This window comes from Adiantum capillus-veneris, chromosome 1, assembly GCF_014529385.1.
Source record: "Adiantum capillus-veneris isolate H3 chromosome 1, ASM1452938v2, whole genome shotgun sequence".
Taxonomy (NCBI): domain Eukaryota; kingdom Viridiplantae; phylum Streptophyta; class Polypodiopsida; order Polypodiales; family Pteridaceae; genus Adiantum; species Adiantum capillus-veneris.
Window position 1 is genome coordinate 66,055,589 of NC_140931.1, and position 26,751 is coordinate 66,082,339.

At 43.6% G+C, this 26,751-nt stretch overlaps 1 protein-coding gene across 1 annotated transcript in view; it reads right to left on the bottom strand.

Annotated features, from left to right (window-relative positions):
• Window positions 1-26,511, bottom strand: part of LOC147464920 (centromere protein O) — a 45,181-nt gene extending 18,670 nt beyond the window's left edge. The window contains exons 1-7 of the mRNA XM_086524315.1: window positions 26,304-26,511; window positions 25,751-25,944; window positions 24,878-25,171; window positions 24,714-24,778; window positions 24,586-24,661; window positions 13,206-13,231; window positions 13,103-13,130 (exon numbers count right to left, since the gene is read on the bottom strand). Coding sequence (XP_086380441.1) covers window positions 13,103-13,130; window positions 13,206-13,231; window positions 24,586-24,661; window positions 24,714-24,778; window positions 24,878-25,171; window positions 25,751-25,944; window positions 26,304-26,511 — 891 coding nt within the window. The remainder of the gene's footprint in view (window positions 1-13,102; window positions 13,131-13,205; window positions 13,232-24,585; window positions 24,662-24,713; window positions 24,779-24,877; window positions 25,172-25,750; window positions 25,945-26,303) is intronic.
• Between the last annotated feature and the right edge of the window lie 240 nt (window positions 26,512-26,751).

The following is a 26,751-nucleotide window of genomic DNA, read 5'->3' on the forward strand; positions in this document are numbered from 1 at the left end:
CATTTTTTTTTCCGCGGCACCTATGGCTTCACGCAAGGATCAGTCCACTCCCTCTCCATCTAGAGATGCGGGCAGGGATCACAACGAAGATTCCGGCAGAGAGTATGGCCCGCCTCGGCCTACTCAGGCGGAGCGGCGAGAGATGGAGCATCACCAGTTGATTGGCGATGCAACGAAGATGATGCTCAGTTTTGCAAAGGACCCAAAATTTGCAAAATATATGAGCGAGACTTCTTTTCAAGAAGTGCATGAGCAGTGGCAGAAAACCACTACACCCACTCTCAAGAAACCTTCTGCTCACAAGAAATATTTAGAGAAGGAATTAGAAGAGGTAGTTGATGCACGGATTGCTGAGCTTTTTGACGCGCAAAAGAAAGCCAAAAAGCACGGCAAAAAGCAGAAGAAAAGCACTGACTTCCCGGGATATTTGGGTCATCAGTCGACATTTGACAAGGCAAAGAAACAGAAGAAGCGTGTTCGATTTGAAGGAGTACCCAGTTCTTCTTCTTCCTCTTTGACAATTCTTCTAGCTCTTTAGATTCGAGCGAAGAAGACAGAAAAGGTAAAAAGCGAAGCAAGAAACAAAGCTTCGGAAAGGGCAAGAAAAAGGCAAAGAAGGCTAAATCTCGCCCAGAGACTGACAGCTCTACTGAGGACTCGTCTACAGAAAGCTCAGATTCTGATGATGGAAACTTCTATGCGAACAAGAAGAATTTTTACAAAGCCAACCAGTATGACTTTCTCGAAGATAAAAAGCAAGAAAGTCCGAGAGTTTAAGGAAGGTGGCCACTCGATCAAGTTTGATACTTTTTCAGGATACTCAGATGCTTCGAAGGCTTTGTCTTTTATACAGCAGTTTGACATCGCTTTCGCGGGAGGACGCTATTCAGAGCACTCCAAGATTCGGAGAGCTGCCTCTTACTTTAAGGGGAATGCTCGTACTTGGTGGTCCACGCTTCTTTTAAACAAGACTGCGCCAGTTAAATGGCTGAAATTTAAAAAAATCTTTTTATTTCTTCTTGGTTGATGCAAGAATATGAACGAGATATACGAGCTGCTTGGAACCATATTCGGATGACCAAGAAAGATACAATCAATGCTTATTGTGAAAGATTCTGGAGCTCTTTTCTACCCGCCTCTTCATTCAAGAAGATCTCGTTCAGAGAACAGATTGAGCGATTCACCTTGGGTCTACCTACAGAGATCCGAGATCACTGCTTGGAACAGAAGTCAGCTTCTATTCAGGAGTTGATGAGTCATGCGAAGCGGGGCTTTGCCATTCACTCTGGCAGTCTGACCTACCCCACAGATGAGGCCATGACACAACGAGCCGAACAGACTTCTGGGAATGAAAGTAGAAAGAAAAAGAGCAACCCAGAGAAAAAGGATGCACGACCCAAGCTTACTCCTAAGGAGAGAGCTCACTTCATCAGAGAGGGGAAGTGCTTTGGATGCGGGGAACATGGACATATCTCCGCGAAGTGCCCTAAAAAGGCACAGAAAGAACAGAATGATAAAGACGACGACAAGCCTGAGAGTTTGAGAGCAACTAAGGAACGTGTCAGAAAAGGCAGATAGAAAAGTAGAACCGGTACCACATGGCGTGGGACCTGCACCGAATCTAATGAATGGAAGTACAAACTTTGCCGCTTTTGGGGCAAAGTGAAGGATCAGGAAGCTCTTTTGAAGGAGTCAAGGCCAACTTCTTTTCACTTGGAATTGGCGGCTCGATTTGGAATTACGCCCAACAGACTGACGCCACAGGCGGAGGTACTTTGACTGGCACCCGGATGGGATGTTGCCATTACACCGAGCATTGGCAAACTTCGTTTGCAATGACAGGGGTGTTCAGGGCACGCAAGTGACGTTCTACTCAGGATCCCTTGGTACCACAAGAACTACGCCGTGGTTGACTACCGGGCCGAGAAAGCGACTTTGATAAATGAAGGGCTTAGAGAATTGTACTTGATGAACTTCAGTTTCTTTACTCATTCTTTTGGGAGAGAACTGAACGATGGATAAAGATTGAATATGTTTTGACCTGATCAAAAAAACGCCAAGATTTTTCTCCACACTCATGCCGATTGCTTTTCAGAGGGCCTGAAGATCAGACCATTGACCTGATACCTGGAAGCACGCCACCGAACCGGCCACCTTACCGTGTGAGCCGGGTACAGAATGAAAAGATTATGAACCCAGTGAAAGACCTCTTGGAAAAGGGTCTTGTCCAGCATAGTACTTCACCGTATTGCTCTCCACTGTTGTTGGATTTGAAGAAAGACGGATCTTGGAGAATGTGTATCGATTATAGCGCTCTCAACGAAATCACCATCAAGAACAGATTTCCGATTCCTAGGATCGATGATATACTCGACAGGTTACAGGGATCCTCATGCTGGATTGACTTGAAGAGTGGATATCATGAGATTCGAATCGCGCCGGGAGACGTCTACAAGACAGCCTTTCGGACGACTTTTGGGTTATTTGAGTTTTTGGTGATGCCTTTTGGCTTAACCAATGCTCCTGCGACATTTAACAGGATGATGGACATGATTTTTCAAGAGTACAGGCTATTTGTTGGCACTTTCTTTGATAATATCATTGTTTTCTCCACGAATGAAGCAGACCGCAGAGATCATATGCTTCAGAGATACATTTTTTTGGGGACACTTTGTCTCAGCAAAACAGGAGTGCAAATGGATCCGGCCAAGATAGACACTATCTGTGATTGGCCCGATTTGAAGAATGTCCATGAAGTTGAAAGCTTCTTGGGACTGTGTTCGTACTACAGACGGTTCATTTGAAAGTTTGCAAAGGTTGCTTCCCCTTTGCATATCTTGATACAGAAAGGAGTCCCTTTCTCGTGGGGATCCACAGAGGTGACTGCTTTTCAGACATTGAAAGAGAAATTGACTACAGAACCAGATTTGACTTTGCCGGACTTGCAGAAGTCATTTGAAGTATTTTGTGATGCTTATGGTCGTAGTCTAGGTGCGGTCTTGATGCAAGAAGGCCATATCATTGCTTACGAGAACCAATTGTTCTCTAGGCCGGAGATGACAGCACAGATTTATGAGAAAGAGCTTTTGGTGGTTATCCATGCTCTTACTCAATGGTGGCATTACCTACTCGGAGCGGATTTTACTGTCTTTACAGACCATCAGAGTTTGCGCTACTTCTTGCCACAGAAGCAGCTTTTGGAAAAGCAAATGCGGTAGGCGAAAATCTTGTCACAGTTTCACTTCCAGATTGTCCATGTGCAGGGACAGAAGAATGTGGTGGCAGATGCTTTGTCTCGGAAGCCGTTGGTTCTGGCTATTTCCACGATACATCATAGGAGCTTCGAGGATATGGTCGATCAGTATGCCACAGATACAGATTTTGCAGATATTTTCACACGGATACGGGATGGGGAGACAGTAGCTGGATACTGCCTTCGGGAAGGCTACTTGATGAGAAAGACTATGTTGTGCGTTACACAGCCGTTGCGGGAAAAGGTTATGACTGAATGCCACTGTCCACCTTTTACGGGCCACCGCGGAATTGCTACCACCATGAAGGGGTAGAGAGATACTTATTTTGGTCGAGACTCAAAAAGGATGTGGAAGAGTTTGTGCGCAATATGCCAGAAGGTCAAGTTTGATAGGCATAAGGCACAGGAATTGTTACAGCCTTTACCCATACCCACCCGCCCCTGAGAAAATATTGAAATGGATTTCATTTTTGATCTCCCGAGAACACAGAATGATCACGATGATTTTCTGATTACATGGCACGTCTGAGACGATTGTCTCCGACAGAGACCCCAAATTTATGACTTTGTTTTGGAAGGCAATTCGGGAGAACATTGGCACGAGGTTGCAGTTCTTGTCATCGTTCCACTTGCAGACTGACGGGCAATTTGAGATTGCCAATTCAGTGGGTTTAGATTTATTGAAGTCTTGTATCTCAGATCAGAAGACTCAATGGGAAAAGAACTTACCTTTGGTGGAATTTGCCTACAATAACACGATACACTCTTCGACGGGGAAGACGCCATTTCAGATTGTTGAAAGTGCTGCGAAGGTTCCATCCTTCCTGAGCACGAAAGATTAGATATTTGAAGCGGATGAATGTTCGCGAGATTTGGATACGGCTTTTGCCAAGGTTCACGAGACTTTGCAGAAGTCTCAGGAACGACAGAAAAAGGCAGCGGATCGCCATCGTCGCGACTTGAAACTGAAGGAGGATGATTGGGTGCTCTTACGTTTTGAGAAGGCATGCCTACGAAAGAAAAAGGGAAAGGAGAGGCTTTTTCCAAAGCTTAGTATGTGATACTACGGACCTTTCCAGATAACTGAAAAGATAAATGATGTCTCCTTTCGATTGAAACTGCCACATACTTGGAGGATTCACAATGCATTGCATGTGAGTCTCTTGAAACCTGTTAAGGGTGATGTGCCTGATGATGGGGAGCCTGATGAGCAACCCGCAGTGGAAGAAAACGAGGAGACCCTTGTTCCTGAACAAATTTTGGCACATACGGATACAAAGAAAGGTAAAGTCCGAAGGCGGTTGTTGGTTAAGTTCAAGAACTTTCCTGCATTTGATGTGAAGTGGATGGAGGAGGAGGACCTAGCAGATACTCTCCGATTGTGAAACTTTACCTCGATGTTTTGGTTTAGCATAGTCTACTCCAAACGGAACCCAAAAATTCAGCTTGGCCGAAGATCTGGTGCAGTGGGATGCACAAGAGGGGAGTTACTACGCTCCTTTGTCAACAGATGCCTCGATTTTGATACTAAAGTCATTGATGTCTCTTTGAGTGTAACAGACTTGGACACTCCAAAGAATCAACCGCGACAGCACCAAATAACCACTTCAAAACAATTCACAGATCACAATAGATTTGCACTGGCCCGGCGGAGTTCCGTGCCTAGAGATATTGGCCCCAAAGACTGGCCCCCTTTTCGGTATTTCTTTTTATATTGATCAGTTCAAAGTACAAGAGAGTGGGTCGGGATTCACTCTCAGACTCTGTGTCCAGATGCTCTGAGAAGTGAGGCCCTCACCACTAATTTAAAGGTTACAAGGGATGCCCAAAAGCAGAGCCCCAAAAGCTTCAAATCAAAAGCAACCGAAAGGGACGCCAGTCTTTGGGGCCAATATCTCTAGGCACGGAACTCCGCCGGGCCAGTGCAAATCTATTGTGATCTGTGAATTGTTTTGAAGTGGTTATTTGGTGCTGTCGCGGTTGATTCTTGACTTGGAGTGTCCAAGTTTGTTACACATACATCCTATTTTAAAGCCTTCAACTTCGCATCCATCTCAACTGGGGACGCTTCCCTGCTGCAAAAACCTTGTCCATAGAGCCGGTCATGCCTGTCTCGGCTCCCCTTCCAAAGCTTTGAACCACAGCTTAGCTTTACCGCGCATCACTAACGGGAAAGTTTGCAGAGACAGCAGCAGAAGAAGTTTTACCAACTTACAAAGTCTTGTCGAGAGGTCTATTTATTAAGACGAGTTCCCACTAACTTATGGGACCCTGTCGGATGGGGGCCCAAGTCACTGGAAGTAAAGCCGGTACACACGCATGTAAAGAGATGCTAATGTGGTAGACAATACGGAATCCCGTAATTTACACTGGCATGCTGACGTGGCAGACAGTACAAAATTCCGCAATTTACGCTCACATGCTGACGTGGCACCTGTACGGATTTTCGTGATTTGCGATGGTTGATTTTTAGTGCCAGCTTTTGGGCCAGATGCTTTAAGAGTATGATGCTTTTCATGTAACTACTTTTGAGAGGCCAAGGGCCTTTAAATATCAGCCAAGGGCTCATTCTCTGGCATGCTTCTACGTGAAGGTGCAAAGGATGGAGTACCGGCAATGTACTGAGTTCAAGCAATATAAAGAAATGCCGAAAGGGGCGCCAACGTTTGGGGGCAATGCTTTGTTGGGGTGAAACTCCGCCACTCCCTGTCTCGTGTCATGCACTCTCTCTCTTTCAGTTGAGTTGTTATTTGAAGTGCTTAAAGTTGTTCAGCCTGTTATTTTCAGTTGGCACGTGAGGCTCATCCCCGTGACAAAAACCAACAACAGACCCAGCTCGAGTCTCAACTAACTCTCTCTCTCTCTCTCTCTCTTTCTCTCTCTCTCTCTCTCTCCACCCCACAAGTTCCAAAGCATTTAAAAAGTCTAAAGAACGGAGTTGCATTCGAGGTAATGAAACCTTTCACAATATTCAAGAAGGTAGGAGGTGCCCAAAAATTGCACTTACTTGCTGATTAACGTATCGAATCCACTCTTCAATGTGAGTCAATTACGAAATCAGCTTAGTATAACAGACAATGTGGTTGAGACACGCATATCAATAAAATTTATTGAACCTGAGGTTCAAACTCATGAGCGAGGACGTATTCTAGATTATCATTAGCAACGTACAAAACATCAGGTTCACAAACAAATACTCGTCAAGAGGAAACACCGTCCAATTGAGAATACATTGGTTGTCACGTGACACATCCAACCCTATGTGTCCGTGTACAAGCTACAGCATGATCAGGGTTCAGTTCAGTCAAGTGAGTCTAGATTAGAAGTGATCTGGCACTTTTGTGAGTCTATTCGTAGACCGTGCATGCCCAATCACTTAGCATAGATGCATATCCTCTGGTTGCAGACAGCATGATCATCAGTATTCCTATCAGAATCCATTACAATCAGTTAGGGGAATTTTCCAGTGGTTTTAGCCTATTTTCCCTATTTTTGACATTTTTCACTTATTATTTTTAAGTGACTTTCCAACAATAGTAGGTAGGGCAATTTTGCTAAGTTTGTATATAAGCAAACTAGAGTTAGCACTAAAGGGCAGAAGAGGCAACAGAAGCCAAGCTCAACAGGCAACTTCTCAGCAGAACCTTGGTGGATTCCCTCCAAGCAAGATCCCAAGCCTTGGCATTTTCTCCAAGCAACAGATTCATATCCCTAACGTTTTCAACAGCCTCCATCGCCGCAAGCCAAGCCCTTGGCGTTTTTGCATCAAATCGTCACCGGAAAGACCATCTATATGCCTGGAGTTTTTTAGTCAACCTCAGCTTGCTAGCGTTTTTGGTTCTCAGCACACCTAGCGTTTTTGGAATTCAGCCCCAGCTTTGCAAGGTTTCCATTACCATCAAAGGCTGCAATTTCATAGCGTTTTCAGCAATAGAAGACTTGCAGATTCCGCCCACAAGAAGTAGCAGATTCAGCCCGGTAAAGACATCAGTTTTCACCATTTAGGAACCTCAGTTTTCAGCCCTAAACCTACAGATTTTCAACGACAAGACCACAGCAAATCAGCCTAGCGTTTTTGCAATTGCAGAACCACGGCGACAGAAACACCAATTTCAGCCCCTAGCGTTTTTTATTTGCAACACCACCTCAGCGTTTTTGCATATCATCGCAACGGAAAGTCAAGTACCACCAGCGTTTTCAGTTTTCAGCAGTTAGACATCGCAGATCAAGTCCCGAACCTTGCAGATCTCACCTTCCCGCAACAGTTCCTCGCCGCACGGTCAGTTTCCGCGAAGTTTACAGTTTCAGCCCGGAAAACGCAGATTTCAGCATCTGCATTTTCAGCGCGTCGTCGTTGCATCGTCGTCATCGCCATCGTCATTGACATAGAGTCAGAATTCAGCAGATAAAAGATTTGCAGATTTCAGCCCATAGCGTTTTTGGACAGCAGTAGAAAGATTGCAGATTTCAGCCCTTAGGTCAACTTCGTCATCACCGTCGTCATCGTCGACATAGCCTAGACTTGCATCAGTCTCATGCATACCATTTGTACCAGATTGTGCAATCATAAGTAGACCACTCTCGCCGACGAGAGTGGGGCCTTCGGAGGAGGGTTTTACAACGTCTCTTGTGTCGTATCTCTCTTCTCTCTCTATCTCTCAGTCTCATACACTTGCACGCACAGTGTCCATTCACTTTGTTTGTGATCATAGCATTCTCTCATTAAGAACGGAAGGCTCTCCCTTCCATAAGAACAAAAGGAACCTTGAGCACAATTCGGAGCACTCATCTTGAGCAAAGCGCAAACAATCATTCCGTTGCACCTAACATTGGTATCAGAGCTTTGACAGTGTTCTGTATCACTCAAGGAAAGAACCACAAGAATCACAAGATTTTTTATTTTATTTTTTTGCTTGTTGCGATCGCACGAACCCAAGTTCGCTTGGGCGTGTCGATTCCTAATTGTGTTTTTGAAGAGTGACAGGAATCCCAAGAAAGAAGGGCTTGTCCAGCCTCCCCTTGTGTCTCTTTTCACTCATTGAGAGCGGACCGTGCACTTAGCGGCCGGCCAATCGACGTGAGGTGGGAAAAAGCAACCTTGGTGTGAGCGTAAGGCCGCCAAGGGGTGCGCCTGCGGAAAGGAGTAGAACTCAAGTGAAGAGAAGATCCTTCTCAAACACAGATTGCAAGCGAAAGAAAACCTCAAGAACTCGAGAACCCCAAGACCCTCAAGAACCCAAGTTCCTCGTAAACTTCAGAACCCAAGACCCCCAAGAACCCAAGTTCCTCGCGAACTTAAGAACCCAAGACTTCAGAATGGTCATCACTCGAAGCGGAATGGATACTTCGCTTGGAGGTGATGAGCATGAGAGAGGCGAAGAAGAATTTTCCCCACCAGGAGGTTTTTCCGACCCTCCCCCTTCCCCATCTACGACAAGGATTGCAGTAACTCCTATGGAGGAGTTGAAGCAGTTGTTTAAGGAAAGACAGTTAGAACACAAAGAAAGAAAAGCAGAAAGAGAAGCGGAAAGAAAGGCCTACGAAGAACGAAGGGCAGCCATAGATCGTGAATACAAAGTAGAAATGGCAACCATAGAGCATCAATACGACTTGGAAGAAAAAGAAAGTCAAGCCAAATTTGATCGCGAGAACAAAGCAAGACAAGCAGAATTTGATCGCGAGAACAAAGCCATGAAAGAAAAGAGCGACCAACACATGAAAGAATTCTTGCGACTCTTTTCTCAAGTTCAGGCACAGATGCAAGAGATTCGAGGAGACTATCTTAGTCTCTTCTTCTCCAAAGCAAGACACACATGATTTGCATGATGATTTGAATGACAATGATTTGCATGATGATTTGAATGATAATGATGAGCATGATGATTTGCATGATCAAGATGTGATTTCTCACGAGCATGATGATTTGCATGATCAAGAGGTGATTTCTCACAAGCATGATGAGTTGCATGAAGATGATGTGATTGTTCACAAGGATGATGTGTTAGTGAAAGCTTTTTCTAGCGAACCTAACCTCGTTGTAAATTCGATTAATCACGAAGAACCAATCTTGGCTTTCGAATCGAGGTCCAAAGAACCCCCACAGCACGATCCGATCCCTCAGGAAGAACCGATCTTGGCTCTTGAGCTTAGGTCCAAAGAACCCTCACAGGAAGTATTATGTGTTCGCATGATTGATACGCACGCATTGTTCGAATGTTTCATTCGTGACCGTTTCCTGTATTTTAGTCAGCATCGTTATGTGATCCCTTTTCCTAGGCATGACATATTGTATGTTGAGCACGTTTCTCTCATGGATGAACACGAATGTATGCGGATTTGTCATGAAAAGCTAAAAAGTACGTATGTAAGGAAGTCACATTCCATGTCTCTTCCTTGGCATGACACAGTTTCCGAACGAGCACATGACAGTATAAGCACCAAGCATGGGCATTTCCGTTGTGAATTGCCACAGTTGATTGCTTTAGATCATAAGGGAAAGATTCAATCTCATTGTTTGCATGTGTTTGATGAACGGGTTATCACTCCGTCTCTATGTTTTGCATACACAGTCTTTAGCGAAAACAAGATTTTTTCCACTCACTTTACAAAGAATGGGTATGTTCATGTTTTTGTGTTGGAAGTGGTTTCAGGAATTTTCAGCCATAGAGATTCTTGAAGAAGTAGGAAGCATGACTCTCAACGAAGTTGAAGCATTGAAGGAGCCACAAAAGACTGTCACTTTCGACGCGGCCCAAAGAAGCAAGCGTTGCAGACCTTTATGAAGTTCAAGTACCGCACGACCCACACATCAGAGTGGGCCGGCGAAGAGTCCCTTCCAAGATTCCGGATCCTATTGGCGATCTCCCTGGACGCCATACAGTTCGGTACCAATACCTCACTTTGAAAAGGAGGGGATGTCACGTGACACATCCAACCCTATGTGTCCATGGACAAGCTACAACATGATCAGGGTTCAGTTCAGTCAAGTCAGTCTAGATTAGAAGTGATCTTGCACTTTTGTGAGTCTATTCGTAGACCGTGCATGCCCAGTCACTTAGCATAGATGCATATCCTCTGGTTGCACACAACATGATCATCAGTTTTCCCATTAGAATCAGTTAGGGGAATTTTCCAGTGGTTTAGCCTATTTTCCCTATTTTTGACATTTTTCTCTTATTATTTTTAGGTGACTTCCAACAAAAGTAGGTAGGGTAATTTTGCTAAGTTTGTATATAAGCAAACTAGAGTTAGCACTAAAGGGCAGAAGAGGCAACAGGAGCCAAGCTCATAGGCAACTTCTCAGCAGAACCTTGGTGGATTCCCTCCAAGCAAGATCCCAAGCCTTGGGCGTTTTCTCCAAGCAGCAAATTCATATCCCTAGCGTTTTCAACAGCCTTCATCGCTGGCAAGCCAAGCCCTTGACGTTTTTGCATCAGATCGTCGCCGGAAAGACCATCACATGCCTAGCGTTTTTTGGTCAACCTCAGCTTGCTAGCGTTTTTGGTTCTCAGCACACCTAGCGTTTTTGGAATTCAGCCTCAACTTTGCAGGATTTCCATTACCATCAAAAGACTGCAATTTCATAGCATTTTCAGCAATAGAAGACTTGCAGATTCCGCCCACAAGAAGTAGTAGATTCAGCCCGGTAAAGACATCAATTTTCAGCATTTAGGAACCTCAGTTTTCAGCCCTAAACCTGCAGATTTTCAGCGACAAGACCACAGCAAATCAACCTAGCGTTTTTGCATTTGCAGAACCACGGCAACAGAAACACCAATTTCAACCCCTAGTGTTTTTTATTTGCAGCACCACCTCAGCGTTTTTGCAAATCATCGTGACGGAAAGTCAAGTACCACCAGCGTTTTCAGTTTTCAGCAGTTAGACATCGCAGATCAAGTCCCGAACCTCGTAGATCTCACCTTCCCGCAACAATTCCTGGCCGCACGGTCAGTTTCCGCGAAGTTTACAGTTTCAGCCCGGAAAACCCAGATTTCAGCATCTGCGTTTTCAGCGCGTCGTTGTTGCATCGTCGTCATCGCCATCGTCATCGACATAGAGTCAGAATTCAGCAGATAAAAGATTTGCAGATTTCAGCCCATAGCGTTTTTGGACAGCAGTAGAAAGATTGCAGATTTCAGCCCTTAGGTCGGCTTCGTCATCACCGTCGTCATCGTCGACATAGCCTAGACTTGCATCAGTCTCATGCATACCATTTTTACCAGATTGTGCAATCATACGTAGACCACTCTCGCCGACGAGAGTGGGCCCTTCGGAGGAGGGTTTTACAACGTCTTTGGTGTCGTATCTCTCTTCTCTCTCTATCTCTCAGTCTCATACACTTGCACGCACAGTGTCCATTCACTTTGTTTGTGATCATAGCATTCTCTCATTAAGAACGGAAGGCTCTCCCTTCCATAAGAACAAAAGGAACCTTGAGCACAATTCGGAGCACTCATCTTGAGCAAAGCGCAAACAATCATTCCGCTGCACCTAACATTGGTGTACTCGAGAAGAGATTTCCCACTTTTCTTTTTGAGGACAAAAACTCTTGTACAAGGGGGCGGGGAGGACACGGGTGATCAAGGAAAGGGTGCTTTGGGAGGCATATCTTCGAAAGCTAGCAATACAGAGAATATTTATAGGCAAGGGCTTAAAAATATACGAGCTTGGTGGAGATATCTAGCTAGGGGGTTCACGAGAGAGCTCAGAGGAGCTCTAACCTCTCCAAGGTGATGGCTATGGCAACGGCCTGCCTGTCTACCTCACAAGTTGGATCCTTGTTCTGCGAATCTACTCTCAAACTATGGTGTTCCCCAGCATGCCCAAGTTGCTAAAATGAAGCATCTTATTCATGCATCAAGAAAGAGTGAAAAAAAATGGATCATTTCTCTACTTTCCTATCCATCGTCACCAACCAGGTTTAGTGGTCACCCCAATAGTTGCTTTGAGTGGTGTCACTCATACCCCTAGCCAACCAAGGCTCAACATTCAAAGATATTGGCATCAAAAGATATTGCAATGGAAACCTCCAGAAAACAATAAAAGAGCAAAAGAAAAACCCACGACCAAGAAAGCTAGTGTTCCAAAACGATAAGAGATTGAGCAGATTCAGCAAAGAACATGAGGTCAGGGACCTATTTTTCTAGTGTTCACTCTAAACTCTATCCACTGGGAGCCACCATGGCAAAGCCACAAAGAAGCCCTAACTCCCTAGATCTAGGCATACGCCCAGGAGATGACTTTTCAAAACTCTTAACTATCTCTACCTATCTCCTCCTTATGCGATCCATTATCTAAACTTCTCTTTATGAGTGACCCCTACAAGTATGTTGTAAAAACAGGGATCCCTCTTGGCTGGCCACAAGGGTGTGTTTATTTGAGAGACGTTGGCTAATTGTCTCTTGAGAGAGCTACAATTTTGTGCCACCCAATTGTGTCTTCCACTTTTACATCTCATTACCACCCAATTGTGTTTGCAATAGGAAGTAAATACTGAGCTGGGGGCCAAGTATGTTGCCAAGTTTGACTCTATATTATACAGTCATGAATGCAGGCTCCAATTGTCTTTACATGAGACTCGAGAGGGTTAGGTAGCATTTTTGCAATAAGCCATGCATACACAAGAGCACACTAACCAAATTCCTGCCTTTCAATTATTTAATTCCCAAACAAGCCATCATTATTTTGTGATGATGAATAAACATTTGAGTTGATAAGCCATTCAAATAGAACTATATGCAGCATCAACTTGCCATTCTGAAGGCAAAAAAAGTAGGGCAAGACATCGAAAAGGGAAATCAGGCAAGGCGCATGCAACACACAAAGCATAGTTACAGCAAATCCTTGTACCTTGGTGGGCAAAAAACGCGGAGTCGGCCTGCGTTTCCCAGTTTTCTTAGGCTTCTCGTCCATGCTGTTGAGCTTGAAGGACGAAACTTGTTAAAAGACTTACCCAGAACCAAAACCTCGCAGAGAGGTCTACGGGGAAAGGCGCGCCTTGTGGTTCCGGCTCTTGCGTTTCTGCGTTGTCTGAGTAACCCTAACCCTCGATTTCGTCTGCATTGACAGGATGCTCAAATTCCTTGTTCACACTTGAAACGAGAGAGAGAGAGAGAGAGAGAGAGATTATTAACCTGTTCTAGAGGCTGAGTACAATAAACTAGAATTAAAGCTAATTGTGACTCTCGATGAGAAAGGGAGTGTACAATTGGCTGGGAGAGAGATAGAGACAGGGAGAGACGAAATGAAATGATTAACATCTGTAAAACGCTAAAATGTCCTATGAACCCAAAGTGATACAATGATCATGAACAAAACTGAATAAAAACTAACCTAAAACTAGGAAATAACATGTATGCAATGGGTGTAGCAATACAAGGTATCAAATTGTAAAGGGGACGGTATAGTACAAGGAGGGGGAGAGTTCAACCCATAAAGAGTCACATGGGTCTCTACAATGTTGTATCTCCCTGATAAAGAAGCAAGTAGGCCTCTCTTGGTATATGAGAGAGAGAGAGAGAGAGAGAGAGAAAGAGAGTGTATACCCTCAAAATCAAGACTTTATGAGTCTCAGTGGGCAGCTTTGAGCCATCTAACTGCGGGGGGAAACTAAATCAAGGAGGGTATCTCTTTCTCTCTCTCTCATACCAAGTGACCATGAGACATCTAAAGGTTGGGGGAAACTAGATGAAGGAGGCAATCTCTCAAAAATACAACCAAAACTTGAGGCCCACATGAATAATGTTTCATACAATACACAATGTGGACCCTTTCAAGCCTTAGGGTGTGTGTGTAATTTTTTGTAATTGCTAGGTATCGACCCCTCCATTGGGCTCTTGGTGTTGGGAATGGGGGAAAACTTCTAAAGGGATCAACCCCTCCCAACAATATCGTTGCATATGCATGCTTAACTGAAAGATTTCCCAAATTGGTCTAGCCATACAAACCCCAAAATATTAAGGTGATGGATACCTCTAGTCTCTTACATATTGGCAATATTTCAACACCTACCTTGGTGCCAACTTGTCCTTGGTTGTATGCATGCCAGCATGCGCACACCCGATTTGAAAGGACCAAGCACAAGGCCACTTTGTAGGAAAATGACTCCCAAACACCACCAACTTCACCTTCAAGTGCAAGGCAAATCAAGTTGGCTATGATACCCATGGTTAGAAATTGGGAGAAAACTTTCCTGGAGTTCAACCCTCCAAGCAGTGTCATTGCATATGCATGTTTGATTCAAAGATTTCCCAAATTGGTCTAGCCATCCATATCCCAAAACCTTAAAGGTGATGGAGACTCTAGCCTAGCTAATTTGAGTCTTCTTCCATGCCGGTAACATTTCAACCTTTGGGATTTGTATATGACAGCCCATCTTGAATATGTGATAACCCTCAAGTTACATCAGTGATATGTGCATATCATCGTAATATTTGTTTTTCTTTCTAAATACACTAAAATTTGTTTTTGTAAAGAAATAGAAAGGCTTTTGATGTTGTGAAGGAGTGAGAGAATGCAACATTAGATCAATTGATACAAAAGCATGAGGTAAAAAGTTTCACTCTTTTTTTCTTGGCAATACTCACAAATGTGAGCAGAGTTAGCCAGATCTTCTTGTTGTTTCCTTCTTCTTAGTTTTGTTGAGCACAGTGTTCCAAGCTACCCAGCACTAGTGTGCTCATGCTAGTTACAAAGTTGGTCAACAAGAATGACATAAGACATCTTATCAACAGGTTCATTATACATGGGATAAGTGGCTGGGTAAAATCTCGAGAGTTCATCTTCTTGCATTGAGAAGGCATACATCAAAATTGGTGAGTCTAGAATTGCTTCAATATCTAGTGCATCACTTTATCATTCTCATCGTGCATCATTTATTTGTTTATCCTTGTTGGGGCTCAAGCCAACTGTCCGGATGCTCGTTACTAACCTATTTTTATAATTCACTTATTCTTTACTTGTATATTGTATAAGGAACAAGAAAGTATAACTCACTTTGTGTGCTTCACCCACTCCGTGCTCTCCATCCTCACACAGCATCGTACTTACGCATTCATGCATGCACACTCTTCAAGCCGAGGGTTGTGGTGCTACTCCTCTCCTTGCATTTCCCTCTTCCTGAGACGAGCTTCACATCGGCAATGAAATAAAATCTCGGAGCTTCCATGGCTATGGAGGCATTGTGGGCTCAACAAGTAGAGCTCACATATCAAGTTTCTGTGAGCACAAGAAGAGAGAGAGAGTAGGTGACATAATTAATCCATTACTAACTTTGCCAAGAAACTAGAAAATATCATTAATTCACTATAAACATAGTGGATGACTGCTCGGGATATACTCAAACCAAGCCCTCTTGTTCCATTCATGCCTTAATGTTTTACATGTGATTAATTTAGATAGGGAGACTAATGCATCAAACAATGGAAAAATATCACCAGAGATTGAATTAGAGAAGTGGATGTCCATGTTACCTGTCACCATCACCACAAATAAAAACATGAGAATGTTAGTACATGTTGGTGGAAGACAGGTGTCTAAAGAAATCCACTTGTTATTGATGTCACCCTAATGCAAAAAAGAACTCTAAGTGATAAATGACCTGAGAGGAGGAATCCATGAGGTGAAAGTGTTGTGGTAGTAGTACCCTCAAAAAAAGCCTAGCTTGTCCCTTCTTCTTCTCTGTCCTTTCTCTCTTGTCCTTTATAGAGAGGAGTCCTCTCATGCCTTGCTTTTCCAAGAAGTGGTATAGTTATGTTGGTAAGAGTGGTGGGGTCCTTTTTGGGAGTGGGAGGTATTCTTGGAGTCCAACGGTTTGAGTTGGTTAGAGAGTGGGGTCTTTTGGTTCCAAGAAACAATAATCCTTTGTCCCAAGCATAGCCACGACATCCCTTATGTAACCCTTTTCATTTTTCAACAAATAGGTTCTATGGGTGTCCTTTTTCCTAAGGCTAAAGTGTTTGGGTAAAAAAGAGAGAGAGAAAAAAGTGGAGATAGATAGAGAGGGAGAGAGAGAGAGAGAGAGAGAGAGAGAGAGAGAGAGAGAGAGAGAGAAGCATGTCGCTCAGTTCAAGGTAGAAAGGTAGTAGTTCACTGTTTCACTCATAACTTGAGCTAAAAAACTTGGATTCAAAAACCTTTTTTTTATCAAAATGAAGCACTCATTAAGCTCTATAACTTTGTAGAAGAGCTTGTCAAGTGAATTGGAGTGCATATATATGTGAAATCGAAACAAAAAGGATGTTTTTCATGACAGATTGTAAAAAGATTACAACCAATTTCCGTTACAAAGATTGTAATTCTCCTTGGCACCTTCTTTACATAGTTGGCCTTTGTCGTTGGAATCTTCCAACATTCCCCCCTCCTATTTCATGTCGTCATCGATATGAGTCAAAATTGAGGTAGTCGTCGAATGTACAATTTACGTTGCATGTAGCAATTTGCTTGCCCTCTTAGCCCTTCTTGACATTCCATTGCTAGCTATGCATCTTCAGGGGCAAACGATCTGTTGGCGTTAGTCTAGTGGAGTTCCATGGCGTGATAGCTCACAAATCTTGCACGAAGATCGTTGTCTTTTGGGCCAAAGATGGTTGTGTCCATTGTGAAAACCCGTGTATAGACTACCTCTTCAAATGTATTCATGAAGTATGGGGCATGAACATTAGATGTGTGAAGAATCCATGTAGAATTTGTCAGGACAAGGGTCCTGTACCCTAAGAACTAGGATAGTCATGGACTACGGCCAAGGGTCGGGCTAGGCAATGTGGACAGGGGATCCGTCTAGGGCAAGGGGCTAGGAGCCCGCCTATATAAAGGGAGGTTGGGAGGAGGATCTCAGAGTTTAGTTCCCTAGTTCTTACACTGGTATCAGAGCTTAGGAGTCTCTTCCACTCTCTCTCTAGGCGTGGTCTCTTTAGGTCCCTAAAAGCAAGCTCTTTGGGTGAGAACCGTGGCTTTTTGGGGGGCCTTTCCAAATTTAGATAATTTTCTTGCCAAATCGGGCGGCTTGTCCCGTTTTGGAAGTGAGTGTGTGGTGGGTGATTTCGCGAGGAGATTGGCTTGGAAGGGGCGCCATGGGGAGGTAGGGCTTTGCGCCATCATCTTGTGGCCATAGCCAGCCTCACCTAGCCACGCCATCATCATCTCCTTGCTCGCAGAAAGCAGCACGCTGCCTGTGAGGTTTGGCTTCAAAAAAATACGCTATTTTCACATTGTGAGGTCTTTGGCCATTAGCCTTAGGCCTTGTCCACTACAAGTGGCCCTTCCCACAGGAAATTCAGCGAGCCAAAGCGGTCACACAAAGTCTGACTACGCTCAGTACCTGCAGAAATTTACAACACCTGCATTTTTTTTTTGCGACGACTTCAAGAGGCGTTCAAGCAACGTAATAGTCGACGTTTCCAACAATTCAGCTTCGACTCAAAGGTGAAGCTTCAACCATACACGGTGCGGAGTTCGATTTGTATCCCGTCGGTGCAAGTTACTGTTTCTTCGACGATTACGAGCTACAACGCGCAAAGGGGAGTTCGCTTTACTTTGCAAGTGCTACCAAAATCAGGTTTTTTTTTAAGTACTTCTTTCACTGCACTGTGTAGCCATGGATTCGGATATCAACATGACATTCGATTTTGAGCAAAGTACTCCCGACCCTACCAATGACGGCTCACGGTCGGAGCCTCTCAAGGAGAGTACCCGACCGCGACGCTACGGCAGGAGAAGATACTTATGAATTGCTCGATATTCAAGAATTTCGTGCACTTTAGACACACATGTCAATCATGGATGAAAATTTAAAGGCTTTAAATGAAAATGTTACTAAACTTTCCACAGTCATTCAAATGATGCAATAGCAAACTAAGACAAGGGCAAGGCCCACTTAATGAAACACTGCATACTCTCACTGCCAAAGAGGTAGATTATTTGTTGAAGAATTTCAAACCACCAGTTTTCAAAGGCGAAGACCGGGACCTCAATAAGAATGCAGTGAACATCTTTCTCGGTAAATGGGATGGAATTCACTCCTTACGGTGAACTCCGGATGCAGTAAGAGCTCTGCAAACGAGCTTAACTCTGGAAGGCAAGGCCTACAAATGGTGGATGTCTCTCAAGGAGAAGAACATCATACCACAGAGTTGGAAAGCCTTTGAATCAATGTTTAGCAAGGAATTTTTGCCTACAAACGAGGCCGATCGGAATTGGACCGCTTGGGACACGTGCTCCATGCGCCAATTTTCGTCACTCCTTGAATATATCTCTCACTATAGGGATGTCATCCTCAAGTTGGAAGGCTTGGATACCTTTCAACAAGTACGAGGGTTCATACGAGGTCTAACTCCAGAACTTAAGAAGTATGTCAAATCCCAGAACCCTAAAACACTTGAGGAAGCCATAGTAAAAGCACATATTCATGATGACCCTGATGATAAGAAAACACATAACAGTAACGTGCCTGCTAGTACACATAGTAACACACACACTCGGTACGGGCAAAATAAAAGAAAATTTATAGTTACTAATTCAGATGCATCTAAAAAACCCAAGGGGTCCAGGGGTCCTCTCTCCCCTGAGGATTTTGATAAGGCCAAGAAAGAGAACCTATGTTTTCAATGCTTAGGAAGAGGCCATGGCAAAAAGGATTGTCCCAAGGGGAAATCTGCTGCCCAGGGGAAGGAGAAAGCAGTGCACATGGTGCAACTACTGCCTCTCGAGTCTTCCTCCAAGTTCTCTATAGTGGAAGTAACACACACTGAGGTGGTGCATGAATGCTGTCTCACAGCTTCCATGTGGCAACAAACCTTTGGACCACATGAGTTAGTACGTATGCATGGATATCTGCAAGGGCACAAGGTGCGCATCTTGGTAGATGACGATGCTACGCACAATTTCATCAATTACGGATTGGTGAAAAAGCTCAAACTGCCTCAACCTCCGAGTACCCACCACTACAAGGTAGCAATGATGAATGGGCATGATAGTGAAATATGGGATACTCAATGCCGAGTTGTTCCATTGGAAGTACAAGGGTACTCTACTTGTTTGGATTTTCAAGTTATGAACATGGAAAGGGCGGATGTGGTTCTTGGTAGGGAGTGGTTGCATAGCCTAGGGCCATCACTGATGCGTAGCTATGAGCACAACAGTTTGATGTTTGATTCCCATGGCACACATGTGTTGTTGTTAGGAGAAAAGGATATACCATCATCACCACTGATTTGTACTACCGAGCTTATGCAACTCGTTTCTGATAATGAAATAGAACATGTTTTCTTATGTTACTCACTGTCTCATTTTCTTTCTAACATTGAGTCTGTTGAACATTCCTCAACGCCGCATGCTTCTCTCTCCTCTATTCCGCCAATTTCTAATTCTACACAAGAAAACGTTGCTAATCACTTACAAAAATTGTTAAAGGAATTTCAAGATGTCTTTCCTAATGATTTGCCATCATGTCCACCGACACGCTCAGTGCAACATGACATTGACGTGGCTGCAGGCTGTAAACCTGTTAGTAAACCACCTTACCGTATGAGTTACTCAGAGGTTGCCGAGGTGGAACGTCAGCTTGCTGACTACCTTAGCAGAGGTTTTATACAACCCAGTTCTTCACCATGGGCTTCGCCTATCCTTTTGGTGAAGAAAAAGGAAGCAGTATGCGCATGTGCGTAGACTATCGGGGTTTCAATGCGGTTACAGTTAAGAACAAATACCCATTGCCAAGGGTAGATGAGTTATTTGATAATCCAACTCATGCTCGCATTTTTACGAAAATCGACTTACGGTCAGGATATCACCAAGTCCGTATTCGGCTTGCTGATATACATAAGATTGCATTCTGAACACGGTTTGGACATTACGAGTTTTTGGTGATGCCCTTTGGGTTAACCAATGCGCCCGCGACATTCATCACACTTATGGATAGTGTCTTGAAACCACAAATTTGTCATTGTGTTCCTCGATGACATTCTAGTTTATAGTGCTTTTGAAGAAGAGCTCAGGCAGGTGTTTGAGTTGTTATGTGCAAACAAATTTTATGCCAAGGAATCTAAATGTGATTTTCTCAAGGAAGAAATTCATTATTTAGGGTATGTCATTTCAGCTAATGGCCTATACATGGATCAATCCAAAGTGGATACCATCCGAAAACGGCCACCTCCTAAAAATCTGGAAGAATTAAAAATCTTTTTAGGCTTTGCAGGTTTTTACCGAAGGTTCGTTAAGAACTATGCTCACCTTACTGTACCTATGACGGACCAACTAAAAGGCAAAGGTAAGGCTTTTCAGTGGGATTCCGCTCAACAGCAGAGTTTTGAAACACTCAAGGATGCATTAGCTACAACTCCTATACTGGCTATTGTAGATCCTTTGAAACCATTCGTTTTGGGAAACGGATGCAAGTGACCGTGCTATTGGAGCAGTCCTATTACAAGACGGACGGCCAATTGCATTTGAAAGTAAGAAGCTGGATGCAGCTCAACAGAATCATTCTGCTTACGAACGTGAACTCTATGCAATAGTGTCAACCTTAAAGACATGGCGTCACTATATGTATGGTGCTCAGTTCGAGATTGTGTTTGACCATGAAAGCATCAAATAGTTTACACAACAAACAGATTTAAAGGGTCGAAAAGCCAGGTGGGCCGAGATCCTTTAAGAATATGACGCCAAGTTAAGGTATCGCAAAGGCCAAAACAATGTAGTGGCAGACGCTCTCAGTCGAATGCCAGAGATCAATTCGCTCTTGTTCACGGAACTTCGTAGTGAATTTTTAGAATCTCTCATGGGCAAATAAGAGCAAGATGAAACATATTCCAAAGTGTGGAGCCATGTTCAAAAGAGGGATCCTTCTCACTCCAATGCAGGTAGTGTACAGTTAAACCTCCACACCTAGTTCTCCTTTATCAAGTGATAAACTACAACAATGGAAGCATTTCACCATCGACAATGGGTACCTACTCCACAAGGGGAGATTTTGTGTGCCGACGGACACAGACATTCGGCGCCAAATTCTTTATGAATGTCATGATAGTCCAAGTGCAGGGCACTCGGGGATTAGAAAAACTTATTCTCTCGTAAGACGGCAGTTTTACTGGCCATGCCTACATGGCTTTGTTCAAGCTTATGTCTTGCATTACCAAAAATGTCAAGTTAACAAAGCAGAGCGCCTGAAAGCAGGAGGACTCTTACATCCTTTGGAAATTCCCAATGGAAAATGGGAAAGTATCTCCATGGATTTCATTGTAGGTTTACCAACCACTATACGAGGTCATGACTCAGTATGGGTGGTCGTAGACAGGTTGACTAAACTATGTAAGTTTATTCCGACCAAATCAACGGTTACGACACCGGAACTAGCAAGGTTATTTGTGGACAATCTATACAAATTGTATGGGTTGCCAAGTAATATTGTTAGTGACCGTGATCCCAAGTTTAACAGCCACTATTGAAGAGTTGTATTTAAACGATTGGGTACACAAATCAACCTCAGTACAGTTGACCATCCAGAAATAGATGGTCAAACAGAACGGGTTAACCAGTGCTAGCGGATACGCTAAGAGCATAAGTCAGCAAAAAACAGATAGACTAGGAAGAATACTTACCTATTCTCGAGTTTTCCTACAACAGTTCTAAGTATGTCACGACAGGCTTTAGTCCTTTCATGCTCATGTACAGGTTTCAACCTAGGTCACCAGTTACGGTGGGGTTGGCAACCGAAAAACTCCAACAGGTTAAGGATTTTCTCTAAGACCACATGGATATGCTGAAACTTGCTCGTTAGAATGTTCGACAAGCACATGATTGGTATAAGAAATACGCTGACGAGAAACGTCGGCAAGTTACCTTCGAAGAAGGGGAGGAAGTATTTTTACGTGTGCTAGAACATTCAGAAAGTCTGAAAACTGGACTGACACCTAAATTATCTCCCCGATTTTGTGGGCCTTTCAAAATACTCAAGCGAGTTGGTGATCGTGCCTACAAACTACTACTACCATCACACTCTCGCATTCATCCGGTGTTTCATGTAAGCCGTCTACGAAAGCGGTTACATGGGGACGACAACGTCATTGACCAACAAGTTTTGGTCGATTACATTGAACCTCCTACTTTACCGCATGAACCTGAACCTGTTATGGATTATCATGAGTTGCGTACACGACATCATGTACGACAACAAGCCTTAATCAAGTGGAAAGACTGACCTGAAGAAGGTGCCACTTGGGAAAACATTAGTGTTCTTAAGAAGAAGTTTCCCACTTTTGTTTTCGAGGACGAAAACTCTTCTTTAAGGGGGGAGTAATGTCAGGACAAGGTTCCTGTACCCTAAGAACTAGGATAGTCATGGACTACGGCCAAGGGTCAGGCTAGGCAATGTGGACAGGGGATCTGTCTAGGGCAAGGGGCTAGGAGCCCGCCTATATAAAGGGAGGTTGGGAGGAGGATCTCAGAGTCTAGTTCCCTAGTTCTTACAGAATTTGTTCGGCTGGCGGCTTGCCGAGATCATATATTAAACCTTTATTTCCTTCCAAGGAAGATAGCCATGGGGGTTCTGAAATCCATGGTTTATGATACATGGTGATGCAGGCGACCATCATTTTGTATATCTTTTTGAGCATTTGACAGGAAAAATCTGGTAAACCTTCATACTACTTTACAGTTGTGGTGAGGGTGCCTAGCATGTATTTCTCATCTAATCTTTCAATGTCTTTAGGGTCGGGCAAGGCTGGGTAATTCAGTGAGTTGCAATGTCTCTTTTGTAGTGTCTCATGCTGACTCCAAGTTCTCTTGGCACTGGGTAGAAGGTAACATCTTGCTCAAGTGGAGTGGGAGCTTGCATCATGTGGATCGGGCACTCAAGATGTTTTTCAAGCCATGCCTTCCTCCATTTTGGTTGTCGTTCACTTGATTGAGCTTCAGAGATTTCTTGCTCAATGGCGGCTTTGCAGCAAAAACATATGAAATCAGTGGGAATGGAAGAGATCGAGTATACCAGTCTTCGTTGATTTTAGTAGATATGAGTAACTGCAAATCGACTGAATGTAAGATCTTGATTTCCCATTCCATAGCTCTCTTCCAGTGCTCTTCTTCTATTGTTGTAATTCATTCTTTCATTTCATTAATTGCGATCTCTATTAACCTATATGTCTTTTCAGCGAGAGTCTCTGGCACTATAGAATCTCTTGTGACTCATGTTCTTGTCTCTGGAACAATGCTTGTCTCTAATGCTTCTTGCGTCGTGTCTATGTCGGCTTGCTAATTTCTTGTGTCTTTGTCACCTTGTGGTGCTGAGTGGGTGACTTCAGATGATGATCTTGTTGTCTCTCATTGTGATTGTTCCTATTTTCCTTCAGATCCTCTTTGAGTGTCCTCATAGTTGCCATGATCATCATCTCCACGATCATCCATTTGAGTGAATTTGGGTTGCCTACAATCGAGCATTTTTTTTGGAGTGCAGCCACCAAAGCCTGTAGGTCGTCAATTTATTTTTTAAGAGATTCATTAGACATCATCTTTGAGAGCTAATGCAACCATTGTGGCATACTGATGCATGCGTTCTTGTACTCAAACAACTCTCTCCAGTTCTCTGATCCTGTTGTTTGCATTCGACGACGTAGCACCTGTGTCTATGAGTCATGTCAATCTCAGGAATAGTATGCATGAGTCTTTGTGTAGCCACATCCTTCTAGAGTTTCTGAACCTACTGCTGGCTGCTCTCCAGTTCTTCTTTGAGCTTAACCACTTGCTCACTAGGCGCCGATGCATCCATCATCTGTCCTAAGGCATTGACAATAGTATTCCATGATGGATAAGCATTGAGCAACCATCAGCTACATTTGCTTGGTCAGATTGAATTGACTCATAGACCATTACGGGAGCCATTTATGGTAAATGTGCTAAATCAGTAGTTTGAAATGTCAATTTGCCTTTAAGGGGATTATGATGTAGTTGTTGCAGTTTATCTTTCTTGGCTATGGACAAGGCTAATTCACTAAAAGAAATTCTATTTGATGGACTGTCAGGTACTGGACCCTTTCCCTTATCTTTGACTACAGGTTGTTCGGTGCTTGTCTTTTCTTTAGAACCCTTTCCAGTGCTGATGTCCGCTGGGATATGTTCCTCTTGCTAACCCTTCCCAGCACTGGTCTTTGCTGGAGTTTGTTCTTCAATTTGGCTGAAGTATGGCCGGTTGAAGCTTTTCCAATATGTAAAGGCTTTACCTGATCCTCAAGTTGCTTAAGAAAAACAGTGCTTTTAGTCAACGTCACCCCTTGGTTTCTTAGAACCGCTAACTTCCCCTTGGTTGCCCTTCCTCTTTTGTCCAGTCAAGGCCAACTGATTACCTGGATCTTCTTCATCTGAAGATAGCTTGACATTGACAGTCTCTGGGATTGGCTTCTGACTCCAAGCCATCCGCACCTAATCATGAGCTTCTAGCGCAACTGCCCAATATAGAAATTGCCAGACATACCAAGCCTTGAATACAGTCTGGGATTTTAGCTTGGTAGTCTGCTGGAGCACATTATGAGATAAAATCTGACACAAATTTATCTTAGCTGAAGCATTTAATCTTTTTGCCAAGAGCATAGCAAAGAGCTTTTTTGACACATACATAGGGTTGTTTTTCAGACTAACAGCCTCAGCCACCACAAACATGTAAACTGAGGGGACGTCCAGTCCTGCTACTGGAACCCCTTGTGCACTGGCTTTGTGCTTCTTCTTTGCTGCTTCATCTTCTTTCAGTGCCGTGCTTATCTGTTCCGCAGAGGCTGTGGTCGGCTTTGGCTCATTAGGCATTTTGAAGGCATATGCAATGTCATCAGGAGTTGCTGTTATTCTGACGCCATTGATAACAGCACTACCATCCTTGGCATTAAAGGAGTTGAGAACCTGCTTGATTATGGCCGAGTCAAAATCAATTCTTCTGGCCTATAATACCACATGCAAGTCCCAAAGCCTTAGTAGCGCTTCGGTCTGCTCAGTGAATACATACCTTTGTATCTTGCTATGCGGAATAATTGGTAAGGAATCTTTAAGAGAAGTGATGATAGTCTAAGTTTCATCTATGGTTTCCTGCATCTTCTCCGACATTTTCTTCCTACCCATACACTGTGAAGACAATGAGTCTGTAGAGGAAGAAGACTTACTTAAATAGTCAAAACCGTAACCAGGTGTGTCAGGTAGAGAAAGGTAGTGTTCAACAGAGTCCGCTGACGATAAAGTTTGCGGTCGTAGTGAAGACTCCTCAGAGCTCGACGATGGCGAATGTGTGACAGCAGGGAAACGTTGCACATGAGATTTATAAGGAAGAATGCTCACCCTCCTTACTGTTATACGCATTCTCGCCATAAAAGCTCCACTACTTACCGTTCCTAGAGTTTTTTGCACCATCGACGACGTGGAATACATGCATTGGCCTATACTTTCCATGTACCCATTAATGATTATCACTAACCCTTTTCCCTATAAAAACTTGTATTGGCTCTGACACGTGTCTGACTCTGTCACTGGCACTGGTTTGTCATGCTGGAGCTCTTTTGTCATCTTGACTGGCTCTGGTACTGGTTGTATATGGAATAAGTTCAGAATAGATGGTTCTGAGAATGCCTGATCATTAGTGACCAGAATGCCAGTATCATCTTCTTGGGAAGTCTTTTTCTCATCAGAGTAATATAGCTTGATCTTGGCCCCATTATAAACACCTGGCAATAGTAAACCGGATAAATCCTTCAACCTTACTGTGCCATTGGAAAACACCCAGTCCACTTCATACGGACCAGCCCAAGCTATCTTTAAGTTTGGCTTCTTCGGCCCTAGTTTGGATTGATAGAGCAGAACCAAGTCACCTTTTCGGAATTCCCGAACTTTGATTCTCCTATCATGCCAGTGCTTCCTTCTTTGCTGAACAATCTCCTGTTCCAGCATAGCCTGTTGTCGTAACTCATCCAACTGTGTTAGTTCCTCCAGTCTTTGTTTAAGATTGTGATTAAATCCAATCCATATTCCACTGCCATCCTGAGACTGGGAATTATGAATTCCATAGGCACTTCAGCTTCAATACCATATACCTTTGTAACTTTGTAAGCTGTCCGGTAGGCCCATAAAGCAGTTTGGAGCTTAATATCCCATTGATGTGGCTCCTTCTGCACAATCTTGGTGAGAATGTTCTTGATGGTTTTGTTACTGCTTTCAGCTTGCCCATTACACCTGGGATAATATGGCGTTGACTTCCTATGTTTCACTGAAATCATTTCCATCGGAATATCCATAGTATCATTAATAAAGTGTGTTCCTTGATCATATACAATCTCCACAGGGCATCCATAACGACAGATGATATTTTCAAATAAGAAGACAGTAGTGGACTTCGCAGTGTTATCTGGAAGAGCCTTGGCCTCGACCCATTTGGTGACATAACAAGTGGCCATCAGTATATACCGGTTCTTCCGAGGAGTAATCTTCTTAAATGGACCCATGAAGTCCAGACCCCATTTCATAAATACTCCCAG